A 19,630-nucleotide genomic window follows, 5' to 3' on the forward strand; every position below is an offset into this window, starting at 1 on the left:
TGGCATTAGATTTAATCGTATGAATGCAAAGTTAGTATGCGAATTTATTGTATGGTTTTGTAAAGTATAAAAGATGCATTTGTAAATGGTATTTGTGGATAGCATGTATGTATATATATTTTGAATGAAATGTGTTAGATAGATAGTTTATAGGTTTTAAGGCATAGGCATATTATGCTTGAATTGATATTTGAAGGATATGTAAATTGTCTGCTTATGAGATGAATGTGTATAGAGAATGTTTGGAAATAAATTGTAGATTGATTTTCAATAGGAATTGCAGAAACAATACGTGACATCGCACGTTGTACGAATGTCGTCGCAACGAGAAATTACCTATAATGTTATAGTCAGATGAGAAACCTCGTCATCTCAACGAGGCCAACACAATAAGCGACGTCACGACGTTAAGTGGTTTGACATCGTGACGTGACAAAATGTTTGGTGACATCACAATGTGAAAAGGATGACATCATGATGTCAACCCTGTATTTTGAATTCTTTACAATTAGGTCATATTTCTACCTCTATTAGCTTTATGACTTTCATAAATTCGTGTAAGACCCGGAAATATGTCGTATTAAATACATGTTTTAGTTTAATTTAATTATCTAATAGTATAATTTTAATTGTAAATGATTGTAGTTACTTCGATAACTAATTTGACATCCTTAGCTCGAACTTGACAATCAGATCAAGTATGAGGTGTTACAAAAGATTTTACTATTGCAATTAGTTCGGGTTTAAATCCCATTATATGCATGTTTTTATTGGTTTTTTAAATAAATAACTAAAGTGTCATTGGATAATATAACTTATTTTAATTACGAAAGGACATGTCCATAATTTTCCTGTACACTCCCCAACTCGGCCTAGGCATTAGGCTCGAATTCGGAAGACTACATTAGCCACCGAAATGGCCCAGTAAGCTATCGAAGTTTATAAGATAGTCATTTTAAAACATTTGTTTATTTTAGAAGAAAACTTGGCCTACTTTCAGAAGAAAAAAAAACTCATGAATCAACAAAAACTCGATTAAATTTAACAGTGATTACCTTTGAAAACTCAACTAATTTCTAATTTGTTTATTACTCACAATTTAATTATAATCTAGCAGCAGAAAAATGATATCTATTTATATTTTAATAAAAATTGAAGTTCGTCCATAATTAATTAATATCCATATTTCAATATCCTAAAATCAAATTAATTGTTGTGCATGCTATAAAAACTCAAATCCTAAGTCCCATACCATAATTCAAAAATAAAACAATTCAGTCTCTAAATAACAAAATATCTAAAAATAAATCTGACATACTTTATAAAGAAAAAACAAATCTGAGTCGGACCCTTCGAATGTCGTGCAGCCTACTAACCTAGTGGTTTATCTGTAGAGATGGAAATAAAAAGGGTGTGAACTATGAATCTCAGTGTGAGTTCAATCACAAGAAAATCAATGCCACCAGTCGATAAAACATTCTAAATAATAACAGATAGAATGATCACAAACAATTATCAATTCAGAGTTTCTGTTTTAGGAATCAACCATCAATGTAATACAAAAGCATTAGGCATATGTTATTCACATATCATGCATATATAATAATAATTCAGTCATTCAGATCCTGCATTTGAATACTCATATTATCAAGGGTTTAACTGAAATAAGTAAAACTCTAAAAATAATTCAGGGACTATTTTGGGACTAAACTGAACAAAACATAAAATTCTGGGCAAAATTGTAAAATAGGAGTCACATGACCGTGTGGCCAGTCTGTGTGAGGTGTTATAGGTTGTGTGGAAGGGTTACACAACCGTGTAACAGACTGTAGCCATGTAGAAATTGCGAAAATTAACCTACAGGGAAGACACGGCTGTGTAGAAGGTTCTTAGTCGTGTAGTTCACGAACTAGCCTAAGGTTTCCAGTATACATGGTCATGTAGAGGTTTGTGTAGTCCACATGCCCATGTGGCAAACCGTGTGGCCCTAATCCTAGGCACAATTTACCCTGATTCACTTGGTAAAGAACACACACCTTTCACCAAGAGCCCGATCGAGGTTCCTTACGATCAAATTTGATCCAATGCACTTAAAACAAGTCCTTAAAACAAAATTTATACAAAATTTAATGCTTTATTTCAGGATTTATAAAGATCAATGGAAGTTACGACTAGAATCGTAAAAGATTGATTCAATTGAATGAATTATTAGTTTCGTATAGAAGTATATTACAAAAATTCAAGATCTAATCTTTGAAATGAGATGTACTTATTGTTTCTTGGAAAAGATTGGGATTTTATTAACGATAATTCTAAAATCAATGGAAAGAACGATCAAATGCAGGATGTTTTAATCCCGGAAAGCAAAATACTTAGTAGCAAAAAAATGTAAAATTTGATGTAAAAGAGAGGAAAGAAAAGAAAAGATGAGAACAAATAGGAAGAAGAGAAAATGTAATTAGATTTGAAGAGGAAATGAAATTCATGTCTAGTTAGGAAAAATTGGACTAAATACCTAGGGTTTGGGAACCTTAAGGGAGTGCATGGTAATTTACCCTTGCTACTGAAAGTAAAAGGAAATGGAGGAGGATTTGGGCAACTCAAACTTGGGTATGCAAGGGGGAAACAAGCGTGTTAACCATTAGGTTTAAGGCCTATTTCTTATTTAGGTTTTGCTCCTAATAATATTTATTTTAGTGTGGTTTTTATCCTATGTTACTGAAAATAAAAGAAAACGAAATGAGAAAGGAATGACTTGAACCTAAGATCTCTAAAGAGTGCATAAACTACTTAATCATCAAGCCTAATTCATTTCTTAGTTAATTACTTCCATTAACCCCCTATATTTTGGGCGTGACATTTCCTAACCTAATAGTAAGTATAGATATACAAATGATGAAAATAATAAAGTGTGTATAATAAAATTAAAATGTACAAAAAATATTAAAATAAAGCTTTAATTGAGTAGTAAGTTTAAAGTATTATTAATATAATTGATTCAACTTCAAATTCTATTTTATGTATATTTTTATTAGTTTTAAATAAAAAAAATTAAAGCACCATCGAATAATATAATTTATTTTAATTACGAAAAGGCATCTCCGTAATTTCCCTAACTCATCACCTTTAATTGGGTCACCAACTCAGTCAAGAATTTAAATAATAATATAGATATAATATAAATATTTACTAATTAAAGATAAATTTAAATAAATTTAAAGCGCTGAATGCTAATGTGTCTCTTCATAATGCTAAAATTAATTTTAATTGATATATAATTTTGATATTAATTAAATAATAAATAATCTAAAATACTAAATATATTTTATCACTAATAAATAATAAATCATTAATTAATAATTAATTTTCATAAGAGTCCTTTTAAGTGCTATAAGTGTTGCCATTTGAATATATTATTTTATTTAAAATTATTATTAAATATCAATTTAATAATATAATAAATAATAAAAAGTGATTTTGTCTATTGAAAAGTTTCTCTCGAACTTGTGATTTTTACATCATGTGTTGCATATAAATATACATATTTAATTATTTTTAACAAACATATTTTTGTTTATATAATTAATATATGTAATCATTATTACAAGATAACATATAAAACAATCTAAGATATTGTATCTGTATAATTTTCTTTAAAAATTAACATGTTGCATATTCATAGTTTCTATTCTTCAATATTTATTAATTTGATCTCTGAAAATCAATATAAATAAATTATAAATTATAATAATGAAAAATTACTAATAAGATGATTAAAATTATTTTTTATTTTATAGAGAATAACTTAATAAAAATTATAATTATTGTTTTATATTAATAATCATTTATCTTATTTATTTGAGAAATAAATGTGAAAGTAGAAAACTGCATGCAGAATTAAAGTACTTTCATTATTATCATACAGTAATTAATAAATAATATATGTAATATTTATGTATAATTTATTTAAGGGTTTTTATTATTTTAATTTATTCATTTAGATTAATGACTCCATAGTTAATTAATATTACTTTTTTAATATTATAAAATAATTAGTAATATATTAATAAATTATCATTCTAATGTATATTTATTAATGTAACAATGGGTTCAAATAATTTTAGGTAAAAAAAAGTATTTTCAATTCAAAACTAACTTTAAATTTTATGTATATATATATATATATATATATATATATATATATATATTAATTTTAATTTTAGTCTCGCATGCATTCTACGTGATTTTAAATTTTAAAACTTATAATATAATAAAAACAATTAAAACATAGCAATTATTTTATTAATTTAAATATTATAATAAAATCCTAATTATTTTTAAAGTATTAAAATATCCTATTTATTATTAAATTATTTGTACAATACTAAAAATAGATTTATTATAAATTCCTACTCTATGCTTTTCAACTTTCAATTTAAGAAATAAATGGAAGTGAATATATAAATTATCATGTTCACTTTTTTGTCAATTTATCTTACTTTTAATTAGTATAATGATAAATTTAGTCTTCAATATTTATATATTTTATCAATTTAATATTAATTTTAAAAATCAGAAAATTTAACTCTCAAACATTTACACATTCTATCAAAAAAATTTAAAAATAAAAATATATAAACTTAAAAAATCTAAATATATAAAATTAAAATATATTAAAAAATATCAATACATCAGCCGGATCTCCACAGAAGCAATGGGAGGTTCAAGTTTATCCCCACATGCTGAATTGAAGGATCCGATTCAGGATTTGATAAAGTATCAAACATCTTCCAGTCCCACAGCCTCACCCTCTCATCATATGTGTCCCCACCAACATTAAGATTTTATTTTATTTTATTTTAAAAAACATACTTGAGATATTTTTTTAACATTAATTTTATTTTATATTTTTATTATATCTGTTTTTTATATAAATATATATTGCGCTTTAGCATATTCAAACTCATATTTTCTTGCATTGACAATAATGTCAATATCAATCGAACTAAGACTCAATCCGCTTGAGTCTTTTTTAATTTATAATATTTTGAATTTTTTTTTTTAGTTTTTAGATAATGTTTTATAATAGGGACTTCAGCTCCCTTTCGATTATAAATGAATCATGATGAGATTCAACATGTTATAATTATTTTTTCATTGATAAGAAAAATTGTTTGGAAAACATTTAATGAAATCACAGGAGATTACTCTCACCGCACCACACCCTTATTTACATGAGAGGTGAATAAATATATAAATTTCTATGAATTAATTATAAATAAAAGATAAATAATAAATAATAAGTTCTAATTTAATTAATAAAATCTAATACGAAATATATTTTTAAAGTATATTTTATATACATAATTTAGTATCTTTAATGGTCATTTTAATTCTCATATCACTGTTAAAATTATGTTAAAGCATATCTCATTATTGATTTTAATTTCACTACCATTGTTGTTTTTAATCTCATAAAAGGGAACCTAAATTAACAAAATGTGTACATGATGAAAGCTAAATTTGTTAATTTTTTTAGAATCAAACCCAAATTGACATAAGATGTAAATCTCGAAGGCTAAATTTATCATTATACCAAAAAAAAGATAAATTGACAAAAAGAGTGAACATCATAATTAATTATACTTAATTACTCACTTTTGAAATTGATAAAGACTAAATTGCTTCAATTTTAGAAAAACTGATTTACTCAAATATCAAACTTGAAAAAGACCGAAGAATTCCATTTACCAAGGACTTGCATTGTTTTCAAGTATCTAATCCTAATCCAAACCTTGGGCAACTCCATCTCTCACTCGATGATGATGATATGTTTAGTTGAATTATTATTTTTTTCACATGTTTTAATTATTGATTAATTATAAATTAATTACAATTGGTAATTTTTAGCTATTCAAGGGAAAATTTTTCACTTATTTTGAAGAAGTATTATTTTTACAAAATTTTTACTTAATCTTTCTAATGTACTAATTATTTTTTATTTTATATCTAAAAATAGTAAAACATGTGTTAAATGAACTTTTTGCTCGTGCTATTATAATAGTAACTAAAAATAGCATAAATTATTACCTTTTATTGAAACAATAACAGCTATCGTAACAGAACAAATTAGTCCACTAACAAAGCTTATACAGTCTTAAAAAAACATTCACAATGATTACACAATACAACCATCCTCATCATCATTCCATCAACCTCTTCATAACCAATTTGAGAACAGCAGGTGCATCAACTGTGACTGCCACCTTCACCGATGGTTGATTAGACCACTCCGTAATTTCAGCAAACCTGCTCAAATGCATCCCACTCAATAATGAACAATCATACATCATTACAGAATTTGAAGGGTACAACTGCATGTCTACACGTTATATCTACTTTATCTCCTATCCAAGACAAGCACAACATCACTGCATAGAAAAAGCTTTCATATACAATTGATTTCCTTTACTTTGTATCACTTCATCCAGCAGCTTATTCCATTTTCAAACATTATAAGTCATGGCTTAATAAGAGAATCCTGAAACTGACAAGTCATGATACTGTAAAGCTTATTACTCTTTCTCTGCAGTCAAGTGTGGCTCAAATAGGGCCTTTGTTAAGTTACTCAAAGGAGTCGGTTTTCTTTATTTACAAATTATGCTTAACAGTTTTTTTCGACTACTAGCTGCTGCAATTAAATATTCTAATAAAGCTCATTTAGTTTCCTTCAGTTCCAATACACACAAAAAATATCTAACCTCTTCTGCTTGTTGTATAATAGTGTTAGTCCCCGTGTGATGCCATTTGTTTGAACTCTGACAGCACCCTCCACGTAGGTGATAAGTGAAGGATTAATGGCTGCAAGCATGGCTGTTGGGTCATGAAGGTACACACCTGCAGAATGGTAGTGAATAAATTAGAAAGTTCACGGTTCAGCAGAAATCCCTTAACCATTTCCAGCAGACGAACCTTTAGTGCTATATGCATCATGATGATAATTGAAGTACACCTCTAGTATCTTCAACAAGTACTGAGCAAATTTTCCATTTGAACTAGCCAATGTTTCACGGTCAGAATCTAAAATATGACAAGTGTAATTAAAAAAAAAACAGGTGGAAACTCAAAAGAAAGAATAAAAAAATGAGGAAAGAAGTTCCAGAAATTAAAATTGTAAGGTGTTCATATAGACCTATAGATAATAGAATAATCCTCGCTAACAATATATTGAAAAAGATAGAGAAATAGCCAAAATGAGTACCTGTCAAAACAACTTGATGAGTTACATTTATCCCCACAGCCAAAACATCTGCTCCACTTGTGAACACAATATCTGCAGCATCTGGATCACCAAAGATCTGTCATTCAATTCAGCATTTGGAACAAGATGTAAGACAGAGTGTATGCAGCCATGACAATACCATGCAAAAACATTGAAGCATCAAAAATTCAAATAAAAGGTTTAGTTTTTCCTTTTATGAACACCATCTTCAACTGTTGAAATCATATGAACACCTAACATCTTAAGAAGTAAAAGTTATATCAGGTAGAAAGAACTTTTTTTTTTTTTTTGAAAGAAGGTAGAAAGAACTTGAAAAGGTTAAGAAGAGCATATATTCTTCCAACAATTGCTATTTTTTTATGCAAGTTAGAAAGGTTAAAATATATTGTGAAAAAAAAAAAAACTAACCTGATAAATTAAAAGTGTTGGAGACAGCAAAATAGATACCAAAATTTTGAGAAACTTACATTGGCCTCGGCTGCTGGATTCACATTTCCATTTACTGCAAAAGCACCACCAAGAAGAACAATCTGCCCAATGTTTTTAACAAACGATGGATCTTGTTGAATAGCCTGCTCAATATAGAATCTAAAACGAAATATTAGAGATGTCATTTAAAAAGAAAAGTATGCCACAATAGTAGAAATGATCAAGAATCGGACCAGTGCAATATTTGTTAGGGGCCCCAATGCCACCACAGTGACCTTCCCAGGATAGAGGTTTGCTTGCTCAACAAGGAAATCAGTAGCTGACATGTCAATAGGCTTTCCTTCCGGGGGAGGGAAATTTTGATTGCCAAGCCCATCAGCACCATGGACAAAATCAGCAACACGAAGTTTTGTACCTTTCTGGGTGCAAAACTAATCGTCAGTTTAATTAGAATGACACTATCATAGAAGTCACTGAACATTGTTAATAAATATACACACATTTATGTGCGCCCAAAATCCAAAAGTTGAATGACATTCGTGATTCACCATCATTCAAGCTGTCTTCCATAATCAAAATACCATAAAATATACCACATCCATTTCTGCAGAAACTAAAATTCAAGTTCAGAAAGCCTAATGTCCTATGCGTATACAGCTAAAGAAACAACATAATCACTTTCAATACCAGCCATGAATCTAATTGCTCTTACGCCTTTGAACAACAACATTTTAAAACTTGATTTTCTTTATCAATATTTGTTTAAGAAAATTTGAAACCTAAAGATGATAATTTAGTATTTGTAAAAGTTAGATAAAAACGTGGAATACATAAATTGGTAGCACTTGCAATATAATATTGGCCCTGTTAAAACTTCGACCTGTATAGTTTATATAGACAGTTTAAGATAGTAGTTGACAGTATTAAACCGGCATATGTATTTCCAAAAAAAACAAGCCAATAGAAGGAAAGACAATATAAATATTTTATATCATGTTCTCTTAGCTTCCAGGTTCAACTCAAACAGAAAGAAGGTCAAGGCTGATGGATTAACGACTAAAATATTAATCAACTAAGAATTTTAGGGGAATGCGAGGTATGGAAGGTGAATAAGACAAAGATAAAAATTTGGAGAGAGTAGGGACATTGAGGATAACTGTACATACAGTGATGGTAACATGTGATCCTTCCGCCACAGGGATATCAGTCCTGTCTGCAACCTCTAGCTAGGAGACAAGCAGCCAAGCAAAGCAATCCACATCAAAGTTCAAACCAATGCCAACTAATCATGAAAGAATAAAAAATCAGAGTAGAAAGAACGATATGTTACCAAATGTAAGGCATTCCTCGTGGCCAAAGTAGTGTAGACATTGCCATAAATAGTGGTGAGTCCGATGACCTCCACTTCAGGAGACCTCAGAGCCAGAAATATCGCCATGGCATCATCTGCATCATCCGATTGAATCACAAAGAACAAAGATAGACATCAAGTCATTCGAGCAACAGTTAAAGTAACAAAAACGAAAGATATTGTCGATTTATCTTGATTCTTAGGAAAAACCTGAGCATCAAATGGATTTACGTAAAAAAATTCCAATATTTGAACACATGATCTCTTGCTTAGATTTGCTAGAATGTTAACGTTGATGTGAACTGCGATTACGTCGAGAAGCCTAGAATTCGTTTGATACTCTCTATTCAGGCGAAGTCCTATTTGAGCTTTACTAGCTTTTCTATGAAATTTTCGAAAAATAAGAGAGAAAGGATACAGTATAACAACAGTAGAAACAGATTCAGAGCGACTATTTAGGGATCTAAAAAGATAAACAGATAAGATAATTTAAATTGCAAAAGATCAAATTCGAATCGAGTAATAGGTCATGATTACCAATGCCAGGATCAGTGTCTATGATGATCTTCTTCGGTTCTCCTGCTGCTGAAGCCATTGGCGTTTAGGAGTTTTCTTCTCTGATAGGTGGTAACCTCAGGCCGTGGAAGACTGAAATTATTGAAAGGGAAAGGAAAGAAGAGATTAGGAAATTTGTGCTAAGCCTGAAACCATGGTAAAGTTGGGGGTAGTTGGGTTCCAATCCATAGTAACTTGTAGCCGTAGGCATTGATAATATGATAAATATATTTTTGTTTTGTTTTTTTCCGCCAAATTCTCTGAACATTACTTGGATGGGAAATTAATTCCTATATTTTAATCTATTTTCAATATCAATCTCCAAAATTAGTAATTAGTTTTAGAAGGATAAACTACATTGTAGATCATTTAACTCTTATAAGTTTTGTACTGAAAAAATTGACATTTTAGGCACTTTCATTAAAAATAATTTTTATTTTGATCACTCATAGATTATCAAATATTATTATACATTCATTTTAATTACACAACTTTAATAAATTTACATTTTGATCACTCATTTTATCTTTTTAATTTCTTTTATTATTTTATTTTTAGAATTAATTTTAATTTTCTCAATAAAAGAAAACCATGGATTTTATAGAGAAAATCATTTTATCATTTTATCTTTTTAACTTTTTATTTTCCTTTTTAAAATTAACTTTAGTTGGATAACAATTTAACTTTAGTTTGTTTTCTTGGGCTTTTACAAGGAAAAATCATATTATCTTTTAATTTTTTTCTCCTCTTTCAGAATTAATTTTGTTTTTTAGTAAATAGAAAAATTTAAGTTTTTCAAGTAAAATCCTTAATTTTTATTGAAAAATCTAGATTTTAAAAAGAATTGAGTCTGAAAACTTGAATTTTAAGCTCAAATAACTCGAATAAATATTGAGTTTAAGCTCAAGTTGAATTTAAACTCGAGTTTAGAACTTTACTAATTAAGTAGTAGAGAAAAACATATGATAATGTATATAATAATCAATCTAGATTTATTTTTTTATTTTTTTCGAAAAGTTTCTAAAGAAATTTGGTCATTGTGCATGTGTATACGACTATGGTTATCTGAAGTTTAGTATCTTAATGTGTATTGATTATGACTACGTATATGGAAGTTATTTATGAACTGGATTGGCATAAATATTGGTTTTATGAATATAGCATATGAAAGACGTTTCAAAGTGGAAGCCAATAAGCATTGCTTCACTAATATCACTAGTTGAAAATTCAATGCTTTAAAATCTTTTTATATTCTATAGTTATATTAAATCGAAATCAAACCTTAATTTGGTAATTCAGATCACAATTTATTTTTTTCTTAATAAATTAATCCATGCGAGAAATTAAAACAAGAGGATCGAACCATTTTTTCTGATTCTTTTTCAAATTTAATAAATTTTAGTTAATTGTATATTTCATTATAGTTCTATGATTCGGAATATCATTTCCTATTTTATCCATTTGAATTCCATATTTGAAGTCTAAAAGAGTTGCAGATGGATCAGTGGGTTCACCAATCATTAAAGATTTTAGAACAGCTAAGCCCACGTTACAAGTAATAGTATCGAGAATTACTACTAGAAAAATATATAAAAGATCATTGGGCTATGCGAATTCCTCATAATAATTGTGACTCATACTTTTAGCTAATTTGGCTCTTAATACAGGATTGTTCAAGTTAGGCTTTTTTATTATTAGGATAGGTGAATTTTTCTAGATCCATCATCCAAAGAACCGAACATGATAATTTTTCACCATCCGGCTCAAACAAAAGTCAATTGAATAAAATGGATACTAATTAATTTTTAATAGAAATAATTAATTTTTTCTTTAATTTATTATATAGGAACTAATTTACTTATTTTTTGGGAAGAGAGGACAAAATGCGATCCAACTCCTAATATAAGTACCTCAATGATACTTTTACCACCTTAAATTTGATTAAATTATTTCTTAATTTATTGCTTGGCTCAACAAAATCCATCTTTATTATATTTTAAAAAAGGAAAATGCCAAAAATAATGGATAATTGTCGACTACCAAAGAATAATGCATAATAACTTATTTAGCATTTTAATTTAAAAAAATAGCTTTCTATTTTATTTTTTATTTTATTATTATTGAATTTACAATTTTTGTCAAATCACCTTAAAATGATAAAAAGTAAATATTTTTAAATTTGTTTACATTGACATATCAATATTTAATTATTTTTAAAATTTAAAATTCAAAAATTTATAAAAGCTATTGTTAAAAGTAAAATTGTTAAAATTATTTAAAATATAAAATTATAAAATTATAAAATATTTTTAAATTTTAGAAAATAGTTAAATGCTGCTGTGTCATTTATGTGGTAATGCAGGTGTATGTATGTCAACAAAATAATAAATGCTAATTTTTTATCTATTTTAGAATGATTTGACAAAAATATAAATTTAAATACTCAAATAAATTTTCTTGTAAAGTTGGAGGAGTAAAAAAGTTATTATGCCGAAAAAGAATAATAATAAAACAGATAAAATGTTTATGTTCAAAGAAAAGCAACAACTTGACACGTGTCATTTCACAGGAATTTGACTCGGCGGAGCCACCGGGGGTAGAAAAAAAAAGAAAGAAAAAGCTCTTTCGTTCTTTGTAATATTGGCGTAGGCAAAATAAATCCATTACGCTTCAAAGATTGAAATTAACCGATCTAACCACTTTCATTTGATTAATTATTAATTTATTTATTTTCTCGATATACGGTCAATGGTGAAGGAGAAGGGGGAGGAGGAGGATCAAGTGACCGGACGGTGGAAGAGCTGAAAGGATGTCATCAACGGGAGACCTAGACCTTCAAATCGAGCAGCTGATGAAGTGTAAGCCACTGTCGGAGGAGGAGGTGAAGGCGTTATGCGAGCAGGCACGAGCGGTACTGGTTGAGGAATTGAACGTGCAGCCGGTGAACTGTCCAGTAACGGTATGTGGTGATATTCACGGTCAGTTTTATGATCTGGTAGAGCTGTTCCGGATAGGAGGTAATGTGCCTGATACCAATTATCTCTTCATGGGAGATTATGTAGGTCAGTTCGCTTCTTTCTTTATTTAATTCTCTCTTCTTCTTTTTTCTGATACTTTTTTCTGATTATTTGAAATTCAATGTGATTTTAATATAGGAGCAAGGCGGTTTTTCATTTATTCTTCTTTTTCTGTTATATTTTTGTGAATAATATTTGGTGAATATGTTTTGATCTCTGTTGTAATTTGTTAGATTTAATCATATTCATTCTTTATGTAAATTTTTGTGGATTAATTAATGGAGTTTTTTTATAAAAAGATATGTAGGCACGGATCTTTCCTAGCTTTGCTAAAAAAAAAGTATGAGGCATTGGTTATATTCAATTCCTCATATGTTGATAGATTGGTGGATTGTTATATTGAAATTGTATCAAATCCAGTGGTTCTATGTTCTATCTTCATGCTACTGAGTTTGCAGCAAATTTTTTGTTTGGTATCCTCATTGGATGCTCCAACTGCTGAAAATTCGGGGTGGGAATGGTCTTTATGCTTAACGAGCTTCCTCTAAACTGTGGACGACTGTGCTATTTTAGTTCCTTACCTTTAAGGGTGAGAAGTTATATTTCCTCAAATCTGTGATGCCAAAATTCGTGGTGGGGCTAAGTTAGGACATTTTCCAGTCATTGTCAAGGGATGTTGCTATAAATACGAAATATTAGCCATTATGTGTTTCAGTTATTATATGAATTAAATTGTGACAGCTTAGTCAAAGCTCTGAGATGGTTGAGGGTATGAAATGTGGGTAGAAATCAGTTCATTTTATAGTGCTTCCGATAATTCGAATAATACTGCAGTTATTTGCAAATTTTTTAATTTGAATGGACTAGGATGTTGTTTTAACCTTTGCTTCATTTGTGCAGATCGTGGGTACTACTCAGTTGAAACTGCCACACTTTTAGTGGCTCTGAAGGTCCGCTATAGAGATAGAATCACAATTCTCAGAGGAAATCATGAAAGCCGGCAGATAACACAAGTGTAAGATCTTTTCACCTATATTGCCTCCTTTCTATTAGTGATATTATAGCATATACACTAACAAAGAAAACAGCATTTAAGCTCTCCTGGAAGGGTGAAAAGGTGAATTATATAAAAAAAAATGACCCAGTGGTTAAGTTACAAGATTAGAAATGTGTTACAGAACTTAACCATTGGTGAAAAACTTAGCTACCAAGTAAGGCCTTCAGTCTTACTTTTGAATACAAGTTGATCACTACATAGCTTATTTGACCTTTGTTGAGTTGAGTGACTTAAAAGGTTCTATGCATTATGAAGAGCAATCTAATACTAAACACTGATGAGGTGATCCATTCTTTCTAATAAAATCTCAAGTTCTTTTTCCTGTTTTATTTAAATGGGTTCAGTCTTTATGTTACCCATTTCTCCTACTTTTTGAATTGATACTTCTTTCATTAAAAGGAAGAAAAAAAATCCTTGCTTTCTGTTTGTTACATATAAAATCTCCATTTTGGAAGTAGTTGTGAAATTTGTTTGTTAAAGGCCGTAGATAATATTCTACCTGCCCGTGGGGAAAAATGACAGATATTCTCCACAAATTACAAACAGTTATCTTTCCATAGGATTTAAGCAGTTTGGTTGGAAAGAAGAAAATAAATTCGCCTTTGAAATTATCTAATAGTGCTACTGGGTGGATACCTGTACAGTAATCTCTGACATGTTTGATTTTTGTCATTCGTGAAATAGTTTATTTAAATTCTAAATTGCTCAACTGATTTCGATATATTGGTAAAATGAGCAAGTGTAGTTGATAATTCTTCTTTGAGTTATTTCTTATATTTGACAGAGTGGCTAATGATATTTTAAGATTTCCGTGGAAGGATTTAACATCAAACCCTTGATACGAGTTCCTTCATGCATGGTAAAGGGGGTTCTTGTTTTGATTTATAAAATTTGTCATGCAAAGAATCAGCATCCTTACTATTAATCATCATTATTGGCAATACACAATGTTTCGATGATATACTCTCAATTTTGTCTGGCATGAACATAACATGCAAGGAACATGTTTTTAATAATTGTTAGCGTGAGGCCAACCACCTTGCAGTTGTGTTGTCAAACCTACTCTCTCCCAGTTTCTCTTTTTAATATGCTTTTCACTTTTTCAGTGCTGCTTAAATGTCCCTCATCCTGCCATACCCTTTTCTTTCCCGGTTCACTTTTCTCTATAGTTCTTGCTTTCTTTGTTTTCTAGTTTAAGAAAAATTACAACATTACAAATTGGATGCTTCCTGAATGTTTATTTAACCAATTTGTGGATTTTGCACAATCACATTTATAACTCTTGTTGAGTATTGTACTTATGCGAAAAGACAATATTTTTATGTTTCATACTCAATTTCATTCCTGATGTCTAGTACTACAAGATAAACTTGATTTACATGAATTTCAGTTGAGATAATACAGATTAGGATGATTGTCCAACTTTCTTAATGTTAAAGTAACTCTAACTAGAGATAAGGATGTCAAAATTGACATTTTCCAGTAGTTACAAACATAATGCGACTAATGAATAGTGAAATCATATTGGCATTTAATTTAAAGTAGGAATTTTAGAAATCATGGGAGTTGGTTTATTGGTGTTTAGAACTTTTTCACATTGTACGGGCTGCCAAATTATTGCTTTTCTAAAGGTTTCATTTTCCCTCCTTATTAGGTATGGTTTTTATGATGAATGCTTGAGAAAATATGGAAATGCCAATGTGTGGAAGTATTTTACGGACCTCTTTGATTATTTACCACTCACAGCCCTTATAGAGAGTCAGGTTTCACTTTAACCTTGGCATCCTATTTAAGTTATTATCATGACAACTGATAAACACCATAGAATTTTTTTCATGGCAGATCTTTTGTTTACATGGAGGGCTTTCACCATCTTTGGACACATTAGACAATATTCGAGCATTGGACCGAGTACAAGAGGTATCTTTATAAGTGATTCTCTCAATTTTTCTTACTCATCTTGATCCATGTTCAAGTGGAGTACTGGTAATTTACAATATGCTTTGAATCTTACAAAACCGACCAAAGTATGAAGACTTGTTAGATTATGAATGATAGGATAGTTGAGAAAATGGCCTACGATTCAGATCTCAATATTAAAATTTATGAGTGCTATTCATGTCTAGGGTGCAACGGAACCTCAGATCTTTGATGCATTATTTTGAAATTTTATGTTCATTCATTTTTTGTTGTTTTCGTTTCTGTAATATGGTATATATTCTGCGGGTATATTCGTGGTAGGTTCCTCATGATGGACCAATGTGTGATCTCTTGTGGTCTGATCCTGATGACCGATGTGGTTGGGGTGTATCTCCACGTGGTGCCGGTTATACATTTGGACAAGATATTGCTGCTCAGTTCAACCGTACCAATGGTCTCACTCTTATCTCAAGAGCCCATCAGCTCGTCATGGAAGGATACAATTGGTGTCAGGTATGAAACCAAAAGGAAACAATTTAAACATTTTTATACAAGTATATGAATCAGTTATTATGTGCTTCCCCTTCAGGACAAGAATGTGGTTACTGTCTTCAGTGCTCCAAATTATTGCTATCGTTGCGGGAACATGGCTGCAATTTTAGAGATTGGGGAGAATATGGACCAGAATTTTCTTCAGTTCGATCCAGCACCGCGGCAAGTTGATCCCGACTCCATGTCCAAGACTCCTGATTATTTCTTGTAACTATATATTTATCCATGCTAGTTGTTTCTACTTTCTAGCACCCCTTTTACTGATGAATGTGTTGAAAGGTAGAGGCTTTTCTAAGTTTTGGTTCACCTCCATAGCATCATTCTTTGATGTTTACAGTTAGTCCAGCTGCTGCATTGTTAATGTCTAGCAGTACTGATAAAAGGCTCCAATGCCCTTTTGCCTTTTGTATATTTCTCGTAGGAGGAAAGCAGCAAATAACATGTTATCTTGTTCAGTGTTGAAAAAATCAGACCGTTTCATTAAACCTGTTCAAGTAGAATTTCGCTTACTTGGTTTGACTAATCTGCTTTTTTTTAAAAAAAAACATATTTAAATAAATTGATTTATAGACGATTTAAAAATATAACGACCAAAAACAGATAAAAACAGGTTTTGTTATTATCAGTATTTTTTAAAATACTATTTTTGTATGTCTTGCATTAGAACTTGAAATATCGACTATTAATGTTTTAATTTTATCATTTTAATTAAAATTTTCTTTATTTTTATATTTACTTTTATGTCTATTACATATATAGTTTTCATTTAGTGCAACAATCTAATATGTTAAAAGTTTTATCACTAAATCAAATGCACCAAATGCATTATACATTTTTAAGCTGATTACAATATTTAATTTTTAATATTTCAATGGAATAATTTAATTTAATCAGTTAAATTAGTTAGTCAACATCCCGATACTATTTAGAAATGAGTAAAATTTGATTCATTCAAAAAATGATTTTTATTTAAATTTTGAATTATTTTATTTTATTTATTCAACTCAAATAAATAATTAGAGTTGAATTTTAACATTCAAATAATTTGAAAAATAATTTGGTAAAATTTACTTTTTGGTCCTATCAATTTTGAAAATGAATAAATTAATCTCTTCCAACAAAATTACAAAATAATCCAAAATAATTATAAAAAATTCAAAATTTATATTTTAATATATATAAATTAAGAATATAAATTCTAAAATTATATTAAAAATTTAAAATTTCTAATTTTTTCTCACTTAAAGTTTTCACATTTATATAATACAATTAATTATATTATAATAAAATTTATATTTAATTTAATTCGAATAATTTCGATTTAAAACTCATTTCATTGGATAACCCTAGTGTCGCTTATAATTTTCGCCTCCAAAAATCTCTTACCAATAAAATTTTGTTTTTATATCGTATTATCTTTTCTTTGTTGTTTAATGTTGTTTCATATTTCTTATCTTCTCATGGATATCTTTTTTCAGCTCTAAGAACTTGATCTTCAAACTGGGCTTTACTGAAATCTTTTTTGTTTTCGATCATTAGTATTGATTTATGGAGATGGAGATTTTTGAATTTTGAGAGTTTCATTTTTTATTAAGAAAATGGTGAGATTGTGATAGCCTTTTCTCCCAAATATTCAGACAGCTTTGTTGCCGATCCCAATCTACCACTGTTTATGTTGTTAACAAACAGCGATGGCAATAGCCTTATCGTGCAGCTGTGTGGTTCCTATAGCCACTAACAAACTCCCCCACTCGTTGTTTTCCCCTCCGGCAACCCTTTCCTTCCCACCTCACAAATCTTTCAACCCCAAACCCCCCATTTCCTCCATTTGCCGTAGTCAATTTGATGGTTCAGGTTATGAGGAAAGTGAGGCGGTGGAGGAACCTTTCTTCCCTTATTTGGTTGAGGAGAGTGATGACGAAGACGACGAAACAGAGAGTAGCGTGGATTTGTTGTTGAGATTCTTGCACAGCATGTTCAGGAAGGTCTCCAAGCGTGCCAAGAAGGCTTCTCGCTCTATCTTACCTGCTGCAATGTCGCCCCAATTGGTAAAATTACTCAAATTCCTTCTTGGCCTTTTGCCTTTCTTTATGCCTTGATGCTATGAATTAATCTATTATTGGGATTTATTATAAATTCTATCTTCAATTTAACCTCTGTTTGCAATTCTCATTGCTACTAATGAAACTTAGGTTGACACCTATTTTTCTTTGTTCTAAAATATTCAGGTGTCATTTGCAGTTGATGGAGTCCTCTTATTGGCTGCACTTTCCATTCTTAGAGCACTTCTTGAGGTATCAATTACTTCTACTTATTCCTACTTTTGTATATGGTTAAGGTGGCAATCACTGCTGCAACTATAACGTTTAAGCTTTTTACCGGATCGGTATTATCCCCGGATTGAACCGGGATTGTGTCTCTCACTTCTGTCGAGAACCTGAGCCTGAGGTGGGGTTCGTGAAGTGGGAGCACCCCTTCAAATCGAACCATGCATGACACACGGACCATCTACTAAGGGGACCTTCTAATGCCATTTAAGGCATGAGTTCGAACCCTTTTGAGCACGAGATGCACACGTTCCCTGTGTGTCACGCATAACCCAATCTGACAAGGCGCTCTTGCTTTACAAACCCACCTTAGGCTCAAGCTCTTGACAAAGACAAAACCTCAGCTTGACTAAGGGATAATACAGACCATTAAGGAATCTGTCAGCTCCGGACGAACGGCACTTCAAAAACTTCACCAAAAGGAGTATGGTCTCCCCTCAACAAACATTATCATAAATCCATATATCTTTAGCTGTCAAGAGTATAATTCTTGATGCATTTATGTTCTTCCCCTTGTTTTGATAATGAAAATAATAATAGCCAAAATCCAAAATGATGACAGGTGGTATGCACTCTCGGAGGAACAGTATTTGTTGTTATATTGCTTCTTCGTGTGATTTGGGCTGCTGTTTCGTATTTCCAATCAATTGGGAACGGTTTTAACCAAGGTGATGGTTCCTTTGGCACTTCACAGCCAATAATATAAACTTCATCATTGGTTAAAAGGCAAAAGTTACCTCTTTGGGGCTTCTGAATTTTATAGGAATGCTTTCTCTTGTAAATTTGACTAGGAAATTAAGTACAAATGTAACAATCATATATACTTTTTTTTACACTAATACTGTTGAATAAATGATGATATGATGGAGTTAAACAGCACGTTTGTTTAACACAACAATGGCTTTGAGCATTCCTTTCGAGACAAAAATGGTGGCTCCATGGCTCATGTTGAGAAGGAAAATGCAGTGTCCCTCTGGTTTTTAACATGATGCCATGATGCAGATTATTGCTATTATTACTAATTGACAATTCCGGTTGATGATATGCTAACCACTTGGGTGATGTACCAGAACTGTATTCCCTTGTTGCTTCTAAATCGAATGCCAAACCGATAATGGCACTTTCCCAGCTCTCCGTCTG

The 19,630-nt window shown here is 30.3% G+C and overlaps 3 protein-coding genes across 6 annotated transcripts; 2 read left to right on the top strand and 1 right to left on the bottom strand.

Moving 5' to 3' along the window:
- Positions 1–6,074: 6,074 nt before the first annotated feature.
- On the bottom strand, positions 6,075–9,841 carry LOC108457937 (probable uridine nucleosidase 2). Of its 3 annotated transcripts, none has more exons than XM_017757152.2 (9): positions 9,600–9,841; positions 9,042–9,157; positions 8,878–8,937; positions 7,945–8,130; positions 7,750–7,854; positions 7,262–7,358; positions 6,973–7,080; positions 6,762–6,897; positions 6,075–6,309 (listed from the first exon to the last, which is right to left on the bottom strand). In XM_017757152.2, exons 1-9 carry the CDS (start codon positions 9,655–9,657, stop codon positions 6,204–6,206), a joined length of 972 nt encoding a protein of 323 aa, XP_017612641.1. In that variant the 5' UTR covers positions 9,658–9,841; the 3' UTR covers positions 6,075–6,203. The 3 variants fall into 3 exon arrangements, with proteins under 3 accessions (XP_017612641.1, XP_017612643.1, XP_052882453.1); XM_017757154.2 differs by lacking the exon at positions 9,600–9,841 and adding an exon at positions 8,212–8,315 and having other exon boundaries at positions 8,878–8,933; positions 9,042–9,133; XM_053026493.1 differs by lacking the exon at positions 6,973–7,080.
- A 2,296-nt stretch (positions 9,842–12,137) lies between these two features.
- Positions 12,138–16,648, top strand: LOC108460688 (serine/threonine-protein phosphatase PP2A-2 catalytic subunit-like). The gene is made up of 6 exons (XM_017760278.2): positions 12,138–12,679; positions 13,535–13,649; positions 15,346–15,454; positions 15,534–15,611; positions 15,933–16,124; positions 16,201–16,648. Exons 1-6 carry the CDS (start codon positions 12,427–12,429, stop codon positions 16,372–16,374), a joined length of 921 nt encoding a protein of 306 aa, XP_017615767.1. The 5' UTR covers positions 12,138–12,426; the 3' UTR covers positions 16,375–16,648.
- An 863-nt stretch (positions 16,649–17,511) lies between these two features.
- Positions 17,512–19,388, top strand: LOC108460689 (protein SHORT HYPOCOTYL IN WHITE LIGHT 1). Of its 2 annotated transcripts, none has more exons than XM_017760279.2 (3): positions 17,512–18,211; positions 18,392–18,457; positions 19,053–19,388. In XM_017760279.2, exons 1-3 carry the CDS (start codon positions 17,855–17,857, stop codon positions 19,194–19,196), a joined length of 567 nt encoding a protein of 188 aa, XP_017615768.1. In that variant the 5' UTR covers positions 17,512–17,854; the 3' UTR covers positions 19,197–19,388. The 2 variants fall into 2 exon arrangements, with proteins under 2 accessions (XP_017615768.1, XP_052882454.1); XM_053026494.1 differs by having other exon boundaries at positions 18,405–18,457; positions 19,053–19,118.
- The last annotated feature ends 242 nt before the right edge of the window (positions 19,389–19,630 follow it).

Source organism: Gossypium arboreum, chromosome 4, assembly GCF_025698485.1.
Source record: "Gossypium arboreum isolate Shixiya-1 chromosome 4, ASM2569848v2, whole genome shotgun sequence".
Taxonomy (NCBI): Eukaryota; Viridiplantae; Streptophyta; class Magnoliopsida; order Malvales; family Malvaceae; genus Gossypium; species Gossypium arboreum.

Coding starts and splice junctions, on each gene's coding strand:
- LOC108457937 (XM_017757152.2), bottom strand. CDS start 9,657: ATGGCTTCAGCAGCAGGAGAACCGAAGAAGATCATCATAGACACTGAT. Junction 8,938..9,041: donor CGAGGAATGCCTTACATTTG/GTAACATATCGT, acceptor CTTGTCTCCTAG/CTAGAGGTTGCAGACAGGAC. Junction 6,310..6,761: donor TTATACAACAAGCAGAAGAG/GTTAGATATTTT, acceptor GCATTTGAGCAG/GTTTGCTGAAATTACGGAGT.
- LOC108460688 (XM_017760278.2), top strand. CDS start 12,427: ATGTCATCAACGGGAGACCTAGACCTTCAAATCGAGCAGCTGATGAAG. Junction 12,680..13,534: donor CTTCATGGGAGATTATGTAG/GTCAGTTCGCTT, acceptor TCATTTGTGCAG/ATCGTGGGTACTACTCAGTT. Junction 15,455..15,533: donor CAGCCCTTATAGAGAGTCAG/GTTTCACTTTAA, acceptor TTTTCATGGCAG/ATCTTTTGTTTACATGGAGG.
- LOC108460689 (XM_017760279.2), top strand. CDS start 17,855: ATGGCAATAGCCTTATCGTGCAGCTGTGTGGTTCCTATAGCCACTAAC. Junction 18,212..18,391: donor CTGCAATGTCGCCCCAATTG/GTAAAATTACTC, acceptor TAAAATATTCAG/GTGTCATTTGCAGTTGATGG. Junction 18,458..19,052: donor TTCTTAGAGCACTTCTTGAG/GTATCAATTACT, acceptor AAATGATGACAG/GTGGTATGCACTCTCGGAGG.